The following is a 9,613-nucleotide window of genomic DNA, read 5'->3' as shown; positions in this document are numbered from 1 at the left end:
CCCAATCAAATGCAATTTAAGGAAAAATTAAAAGCAGAACATTGTTTAACAAATGATTGAATGTAAAGATTAAGGTATGCACATAGTTTAACAGAGACTGGCAAAAGAAGGAAGAAATTCTTAAATAAACAAAAGTCAGCTACTTTAAAGCTAAAGAGGATACAAACTATTTCTGGAAGCATCTGTTTTTTAAGACTTTTTAAAAATTGTGGTAAAATACATATAACATAAACTTATTATCTTAATCATTTATAAGTTTACAGTTCAGTAGTCTTTAGTGCACTGACAGTGTTGTGCAACCAATCTCCCAAACTCTTTTCTTTTTTTTTTTTTTTTTTTTGAGACGAGTCTCACTCTGTCTCTGAGGCTGGAGTCCAGTGGCGTGATCTTGGCTTACTGCAGCCTCTGCCTCCCGGGTTCAAGCAATTCTCCTGCCTCAGCCTCCCGAGTAGCTGGGACTACAGGCACGTAACACCACACCAGTCTAATTTTTTGTATTTTTAGTAGAGACGGGATTTCACCGTCTTGGTCAGGCTGGTCTCAAACTCCCAACCTCAGGTGATCCACCTGCCTCGGCCTCCCAAAGAGGTGGGATTACAGGCGTGAGCCACCACGCCTGGCCCCAAACTCTTTTCATATTCCAAAACTAAAATTCTATGCCCAGTAAGCAACAACTGTCTATCCCCAACCCTTCAGCCACTGGCAACTACCATTCTACTTTCTGTCTCTATGAATTTGATTACTCTAGGCACCTCATAGTACTGGAATTTACAGTATCTGTCTTTCAAAAAGACACTATTAAACCGGTGAAGTGACTAGAAGACATGAATGGAAACAGCCTAAAATACAAAGGGACAAAAAACCATGAAGCACAAAGGGAACTCAGGAGGGTTCAGAATCTATAAAATAACTCCAATTGTAACACTAGTTATCAGAAGTAGATACAAATCCTCTTTTATCTTTAAAACGAAGTCAGGAGATATCTGCATCATCTATTCATTTCTTGAAATTTGACTCAGAAAGGGAGTTGCTCTCTTTATATCAGACTAGAATTCAATCAGAAAGAAAAGCATATTAAAACGATCTGCCTAAAAGCTTTTCAGTCTTTCTTAGACATTAGCTACTTGAATAAACATGTTGCTGAGATCTATTAATACTTACCTAGAAAACTATTATTTATGTTTTTCTTATGAACTATAAAAACATAATTTTTACAAATTATATGCTTTTTTGTATGTTATACAAAATATAAAAAAAGAAAGCAATAACTTAAAATCACAAACTTCAACAACCTTAAAAAAAATGCTGATTGAAATAGTCAAAGAGGTGGATGCTTAATCAAATCTGAAATTATTGCTGATGTGAAAGCTAATTTCAAATTTTGAGAACGATATGAATAAAAAAGTTACATGATTGATGGAAAATTTTTATTCTCATCGTATTAAGTATTTTAATTACATTTGTTAACCTGGAGCTATTCTCTGCAAATGTGAAATCATGAAGCAAATTTAATAGAACTACACTTCCAGAGAAAAGTTACCAGTCATCAAAACCTCCGAAAGATTAAAACTGTAATTCTGAAAATTTTTTTGTTTTGCTCCACCTCATTCTTTTTTTTATTGATATAGTAAATGCCCCAGGGCTCTGACCTAGCTTCAGAGAAGTGTTCAAGAAAAAGAAATTATCCAATTACTGATTACCAAAACTGTAGCAGAGATTAAGAAGTGACAGAGAAAAGGAACACCCTCAAAGCGTGTATATAAAAGCCAAAAAGGCAGCCTTGAATACACTCTTGGTCATCACCTCTCTTATTTGCCTGGACAAGCTCACGTTTGCAGGAGCACCATGTCTTGCTCATCTCGTGTCTCCTCCTCCAGGGCTGGAGGCAGCAGCTCAGCCAGGGTGTCTGCTGGTGGAAGCAGCTTCAGCAGTGGAAGCAGATGTGGTGTTGGGGGCAGCTCAGCCCAGGGCTTCCGAGGAGGAGCCATGGGGTCTAGCGGTGTTTTTGGGGGCAGCTTTGGAGGGGGCTTTGGTAGCTGCTCGGTAGGGGGTGGTTTCGGGGGAGCTTCAGGTTCTGGGGCAGGATTTGGTGGGGGTTCTAGCCTTGGAGGGGTCTCTGGATTTGGCAGGGGTTCTGGATTCTGTGGGAGTTCTGGATTCAGCAGTGGTGCTAGTGGAGGCTTCTACAGCTATGGTGCTGGTATGGGAGGTGGTGTTGGCGATGGGGGGCTTTTCTCTGGAGGGGAAAAGCAAACCATGCAGAACCTCAATGACCGCTTGGCCAATTACCTAGACAAGGTCAGAGCCCTGGAGAAGGCTAACACTGATCTGGAGAACAAAATCAAGGAGTGGTATGACAAATATGGGCCTGGGTCTGGAGACGGTGGATCAGGAAGAGATTATAGCAAATACTATTCAATAATTGAAGATCTCAGAAACCAGGTGAGACTATCTGTGCCTAAGTTTCTATTATTTGTGGATCTTTCACTTCTTTTCAGATCATGTACTATAATGAAAATTTTAAGAAATTATTTGAAAACATTTTTGCTTGTTACATAGGCAAAGTGGGACCTGATGTGTCTTAATTATTATAGTACTTTATGTGACATCCAATCACATTAATTTTCTGTTTCCATCTCAGTTTCGGTATTTCTACATAAGAGTAAAACTTATACAATACCAGCCAGCTAATTATCATTTATATATAAGAATGATGGCAGTGAGTCAACATTAGTTTAATCTTAATTATTTATGATGAATTCTGACAGACTGACACATTTTATTGTCTTACAAGATTTAAATATTCTTTAGGATTATTTTTCTTCCTAGAAAATCTGGTGCAAACATTACATAAGAATGTAGTAGAATCTAAAATGTTTAGCCACTTTTGTATGGGAAATATATTTTTAAAGACTTTTTTGGAAATGAAATACAATTTGTGCACTATTTTCTGAAAAGCTCATGAGATAATGATCCAACAAAGTAGCAGAAATATGCAGAGGGCTATGTCCTATAAAACAGGATCCTGTGCCTAGTCCAATAAATGTGCAAACCGTTATCTTTTTGCAGAAAGATGTAGTCCTAAATATACCAGCCCCAGATAAACAGGTGTCATTACTAAGTAAGTTTGCAAAGCAAGTCACCTTTAAAAGCTAATAGCACAGGCCAGGCACGGTGGCTCACATCTGTAATCCCAGCACTTTGGGAGGCTGAGGCGGGCAAAAATCACTTGAGGTCAGGAATTTGAGATTAGCCTGGCCAACATGGTGAAACCCCGTGTCTACTAAAAACACACACACACACAAATTAGCCAGGCATAGTGGCACGCGCCTGTAATCCCAGCTACTCAGGAGGCTGAGGCACAAGAATCGCTTGAACATGGGAGGCGGAGGGTGCAGTGAGCCGAGATCTCGCCACTGCACTCCAGCCTGGGCGACAGAGCGAGACTCTGTCTCTACACACACACACAAACACACATACACACACAAAGAGCTAAGAACACAGGCAACATCTACCCTTACAGGTAGGCATGCAGACACAAGGTAAAAATCATTCGTGATTCACTCACTGTTAACATCTTTTTTAGATCCTTGCTGCCACTGTTGAAAATGCTGGGATCATTTTGCAGATTGACAATGCCAGATTGACTGCTGATGACTTCAGACTGAAGTAAGAAACATAAAGACTTGAAAACAAGTGTTATGGGAAAAAAATAAATTTTATTCCATTTTATATATGTATATACACTAGAGGATCATGACCTAAGTTTACAAACATCCCAAGGGTAAACTTTAGACCATCAGACAAATCTCCACTGATGCTGGGGCAGGTAGATCTCTCTTCTGAGCACCTAAGCCAGTAGCCACACACAAGCTGCTTCTCTGCTCCTTTCATCAGCCTACAACAGCTACAAAAGAAAAAAGAAAAAGAAAAAAGAAAGAGGCAAACTCAGAATGAGAATTTTATTATTAAAAATGTTAGACATGATTAGAATTAACATTACACTAGTATTTTTCTTTATAAGGGAAAATTTCCCAAGAGAAAACTTGATAACCTTTATTTATTAAAATGCCCACATGTGAGAACTTTTTCAATATGTAAGAATGGAAGGTACCCTTTGAAACACGGCCAGGTGAGCTCACAGTGTTTTTTGCCTTACTGCTGCCCCTTCCAGGTATGAGAACGAGCTGTGTCTCCAGCAGAGTGTGGAGGCTGACATCAATGGCCTGCAGAAAGTCCTGGATGACCTGACTATGACCCGCTCTGACCTGGAGATGCAGATCGAGAGTTTCACCGAGGAGCTAACCTACCTGAAGAAGAACCACGAGGAGGTATGAACATGTTCTACATAAATGAATAACTCTAGCTAACATATTTCTCCCCACATGCATTTTATACAAATAAAATTGGCTGGGCACAGTGGCTCATGCCTGTAGTCTCAGCTACTCCGGAGGCCGAGGCAGGGGGATCCCTTGAGCCCAGGAGTTGGAGGCCACAGTGAGCTATGATCATGCCACTGGATTCCAGCCTGAGCAACAGAGAGATACTGTGTCTCTAAAAAAGTAAAATAGGCCAGGCACGGTGGCTCATGCCTATAATCTCAGCACTTTGGGAGGCCAAGGGAGGCAGATCACGAGGTCAGGAGTTTGAGACCAGCCTGACCAACATGGTGAAATCCCCTCTCTACTAAAAATACAAAAATTAATGGGGCGTGATGGCGCATGCCTGTTGTGCCTGTAATCCCAGCTACTCAGGAGGCTGAGGCAGGAGAATCGCTTGAACTGGGGAGGCGGAGGTTGCAGTGAGCCGAGATCAAGCCACTGCACTCCAGCCTGGGCGACAGAGTGAGACTCCATCTCAAAAAAAAAAAAAAAAAAAAAAGGTAAAATAAACTCAATTTTATCTAAGTGAATTTCCCACATACTATGACCAGGAAACAAAAGTAATCATGAGTAAATTATATCTAGATTTGATTTTTTTTTTTTCCTTTCAGTGTCCTACTTTCAAATTGTTGTTGTCTAGGCACATTTTCGGAAGTCATCGCTTTTCTGTTTGCATCACGATAGTCTTTTTTCCTTCATGCTAGGAAATGAAGGATATGCAAGGAAGCTCTGGAGGGGAGGTGACCGTAGAAATGAATGCTGCCCCAGGGACCGACCTGACCAAATTACTGAATGACATGAGGGCGCAGTACGAGGAGCTGGCTGAGCAAAACCGCCGAGAGGCTGAAGAGCAGTTCAACAAGCAGGTAGATCCTCTCTGCTAAGCACCTAAGCCAGTAGCCACACACAAGCCGCTTCTGCTCCTTTCATCAGCCTACAACAGCTGCATTATGTTTGTACTTAGAGTGCATCACTACAGGCACAAATCTCCACTGATGCTGGGGCAGCCACTTCTGCCAAGAATGAGATAACAGAACTGAAACGTACCCTGCAAGCCCTGGAAATTGAGCTTCAGTCCCAACTGGCCATGGTATGTGCAAATAGCTTTTCACATTTTCCAACAGGGAGTTAAGCAAATGCAGTTTTCTTTCTTTGCCAAGAGGTTCACTAGGCACATAAAAAAGGCAGTGTTAAGGAGAACTGCATTATGATTATAGAAAGCATTAAAAGTTAAAGATAATGTACTCTATTTTGCCTAAAAGATTTAGTTTAAAAATAAGTGCCAACCAAAATTAAAGAAGCAATGATATAACACTATAGGTTATATAGTGAAGGTGCACTTCTGGTGCCACATAAAATTGCATTTTTAAAAAATCATCCAGTGATTTATTTTCATCATGAATTTTTTATTTGCTTTTTCTCTTAGAAAAGCTCCCTGGAGGGAACCCTGGCTGACACAGAAGCTGGCTACGTGGCTCAGCTGTCAGAAATTCAAACGCAGATCAGTGCCCTGGAGGAGGAGATCTGCCAGATCCGGGGTGAGACTAAATGCCAGAACGCAGAGTACGAGCAACTGCTGGACATCAAGACACGTCTGGAGGTGGAGATCGAGACCTACCGCCGCCTGCTCGATGGAGAGAGAGGGTAAACCAAAGTCATGAACAAACTAAAATGCATACCTTAGTGAATTTATTTTATAAAACCAAAATGGGACTCAGGGGTTAGACTTGTATATATAGAGAGTAATAAAGTAACCGACACAGGCTGGATGCAGTGGCTCAGGCCTGTAATCCCAGCACTTTGGGAGGCTGAGGTGGGAGAATCACGTGAGCCCAGGAGTTCAAGATCAGCTTGGGCAACATAGCAAAACCCCTTCTGTTCAAAAAATAATTTTTAAAAAATTAGCTGGAGGCTGGACTCAGTGGCTCATGCCTGTAATCCCAGCACTTTGGGAGGCCAAGGCAGGCAGATCACGTGAGGTCAGGAGTTCGAGACCAGCCTGGCCAACATGGTGAAATCCTGTCTCTAATAAAAATACAAAAATTACCCAGGCATGGTGGCACACACCTGTAGTCCCAGCTACTCAGGGGACTGAGGCGGGAGGATCACTTGAGCCCAGGAGGTTGAGGCTGCAGTGAGCTGTAATCATGCCAGCCTGGGTGACAGAGGGAGACCTTGTCTCAAAAAAAAAAAAAAAAAAATTTTAGCTGGGCATGGTGGTGCACACCTATAATCCCAGATACCGGGGAGGCTGAGACAGGAGGATCACTTGAGCCCAGGAGTGCAAGGCTGAACAAAAAAGCAACAGACACAATCCAATTAAGACACATAAACACATCCAAAGCTTCATCATGAAGAATCCCCGGGGCAGAGGGTTTCTCCTGCCTTTGCAAACTGCAAAGGAAAACATAATTCTTTTTTTTTTCTCCAGTGGTTCTAGTTTTGCAGAATTTGGGGGTAGAAACTCAGGATCCACAAACATGGGATCCAGGGATCTGGTATCTGGTGACTCAAGATCTGGAAGCTGTTCTGGTCAAGGACGAGGTAGACTTTTTTTAATGTTGATAATAGTTCTGTAATTTAAAAGTAAAGGCATACTTTGCTTGTCATACTAAAAGGGTCTGCTATTGTTTACATAATCTTACCCAGAGAGAACACGTTGAATGCATGTGATTGAATTTCTCTTGCTCTGTGTTTCTGTGATAGTTTCCAGACTGACACTGCAATCCCATGATTTTCAGATTCAAGCAAGACTAGAGTGACTAAGACCATCGTAGAGGAGTTGGTGGATGGCAAGGTTGTCTCTTCTCAAGTCAGCAGTATTTCTGAGGTGAAAGTTAAATAACGAACTTCCAGATCAACAAGGGTGTCTTTCAAAGAAAAAAAAATCAAGAAGGACACAAGTGAAGAAATGGCATCTTTCTGGATATTTTCAGGGAAAGCTTCAGTCCAGAAATGGATGACTAGCCAATTTTTCTGCATCTTATTTCCTCATTAGAATGCTCTTGAAATAGCTGAATTAACAACTTTGCTCTAATTGTTTCTATGCTTCAATAAATTTACTTTTGCAAGTTAATTATTACTAATTTTTTAAAAAAGTATTTTATCTAGGAAGGAAGCTATCAATTATGATCTAGCTGCATGACTATATTACTAACGTCAGTTCATTGTTTATATCTTATGGTTGTAACCGAGCGAGTTATAGAGAAACGCCACACTCTGAGACTAATTCAGGAGTCCTTTTATTGCCAGCGAACAAGACGGCTAGAGCTCAAAATTCTCTCAGCCTTGAAGAAAGGGCTAGATTTCTTTTTATACTGTGGTCTAAATAGGGGAGGGGGAGTTTAGCTGAAGCAATTTTTACAGAAGCAGAACAGGCAAACCAATTAAGAAATATTAATTGGTTACAGAAAAAGTTACAGAAAAGTAAACAGTTCCAGGTGCAGGGGCTCAAACTATCATAAAGAGATAATGCAGGGGCTTTGGGTGCCATCCCCCAAGCGCATCCCCAGGAACTGCTGATTTAGCTTGCCTGGATATCTTATCAGTAAGTGCATTCCTGGATGTGCTCAGAGTCAGCTTGCACCACTTAGGCCGTTAAGGGAGGGGGGCTGCAAGTGAAGAAACAAAAATGGAGTCTGTCTGGCTCTCTCAGCTAAGAGAGACAATCAGGTTAAAACAAGGTAGGGTATCACATTACCTTATTTATACAATTTAGATTATAGCCATTTTTTTAATGTGGGCATTTTTAACGGCATCGCACAAGAACTCAGTGGCACAATAGCTGAAATTAGACTACAGTGTCAACAGCTTAGCCCACAAAGAAGGATGCGATTATTTTAATAATCAACGTATAGTTAATGTCTAGTTTATATATCTCCATCACTGAACTCGATATTTTATAAGATGAAAAAGGAACTCAAAATCTCCCTCCTACTTCAAAAAGCTCACATTTCGGTAGAGAAGAAAAGCTAAAACACAAAGAAGACAGCAAGCAATAAAAAGCTGTTAATAGTAAAGACTTGATTTCACAATCTGCACCAGAAGTGACATAGGAATCAGACATGTGTGTTTACAGGACATTTAGGACAGGGGCCAAATAAAGAGTCTTGGGAAATAAGATTGGCTCTGTGATATGGCATCCGATTTCCTGAAACCTTGAAAGCCCCAAAGAGAAGAGATCCTCAGGCACTTGTTCCCCTGCCAAGTCTAGCCACATCTTTAGCCAAAACCTGCCACTTCGCCAAGCTGGTGTTTCTTTTCCCCATTCTCCACTGCTAAGATCTTTCACCCTGTTGGTGGTCATAGCCCTATTCTTTCATTTCTACAGTATCCCTGAGGCCACATGGCTTTGTCTTGTCTTGTTTGGGATGATGAAACCTGTTAAGATTGGGTAGGAAGTGGTACAGGCCCCAGGAAGAACCAGGCATAGCACCAACCCAGGCTGGCTAAGGGCTTTCTCAATCAAGGAATTTAATATGCCCATATCACAAATTAGAGGATCAACTCTACAAGCCAGTCCTCAAGGAAAGAACATGGGACATGGCATAAAAAGCCAAATGTAAAGTTATAGAAGGACAAAGCTGAACATGTATCTTCCAATATAAAACCAATTAAGAATTGTGTGAGCATATCAAGCCTATCATCAAAACATGTAGTTTTTCATCTTCCCGGCACACTGAATAAAACTTAAAATGAACCCCTGGGTACATTACGACTTCTGCTTAAACAGCTAACCAGAGAATAAGGTTAATAGCTAACCACAGAAAAACTTTAAACCACTACTCAAAGAAAAAGAGCAATGTTACATTGCTTAAGTCAAAGCTGTTTTCCACCATCAAATCATTACAATAAATAAAACCCTGAATGCTTCTTCTCCGCTGAAATACTAAAAGTATGAACCAGCTTATCCAACCTGGATTCACAGCTCAACGGCAGAAAGGGAAATCTGCCATAAGCAGCCTGCAGAACCTAAGCCATCCCGGCCACATCAGCGAAGCCTCTCTCTGTGGGTCTTCTCAAGTCTAACCTTCTAGCTGTGGATTTTGGCCACCCGAGACCTATGTTCACGGCTAGTATTATTTTCATGTCAAGGCAAAAGTATGAGGCTACTCTGAAAATCATCTCGAGGTGAAAACCCTCATCTGTTCTTCCTTGTCATGCATTAAGATGCTGCGTTTGTACTGAATGATTGTTTACAAATATAGAAAAGGCCCAATCATAGACACCAG

The 9,613-nt window shown here is 41.1% G+C and overlaps 1 protein-coding gene across 1 annotated transcript; it reads left to right on the top strand.

Annotated features, from left to right (window-relative positions):
* The first annotated feature begins 1,786 nt into the window (after positions 1 to 1,786).
* Positions 1,787 to 7,458, top strand: LOC116474146 (keratin, type I cytoskeletal 24). Its single transcript, XM_032162616.2, has 8 exons — positions 1,787 to 2,442; positions 3,587 to 3,669; positions 4,175 to 4,331; positions 5,087 to 5,248; positions 5,347 to 5,472; positions 5,809 to 6,026; positions 6,814 to 6,926; positions 7,124 to 7,458. The coding sequence occupies exons 1-8, from the start codon at positions 1,846 to 1,848 to the stop codon at positions 7,225 to 7,227; spliced, it is 1,560 nt and encodes a 519-aa protein (XP_032018507.1). The 5' UTR covers positions 1,787 to 1,845; the 3' UTR covers positions 7,228 to 7,458.
* The last annotated feature ends 2,155 nt before the right edge of the window (positions 7,459 to 9,613 follow it).

Source organism: Hylobates moloch, unplaced genomic scaffold (assembly GCF_009828535.3).
Source record: "Hylobates moloch isolate HMO894 unplaced genomic scaffold, HMol_V3 SCAFFOLD_10, whole genome shotgun sequence".
Lineage (NCBI taxonomy): Eukaryota > Metazoa > Chordata > Mammalia > Primates > Hylobatidae > Hylobates > Hylobates moloch.
Note: the sequence above shows the minus strand (reverse complement) of the source record. Positions and strands in the feature narration are given on the sequence as shown.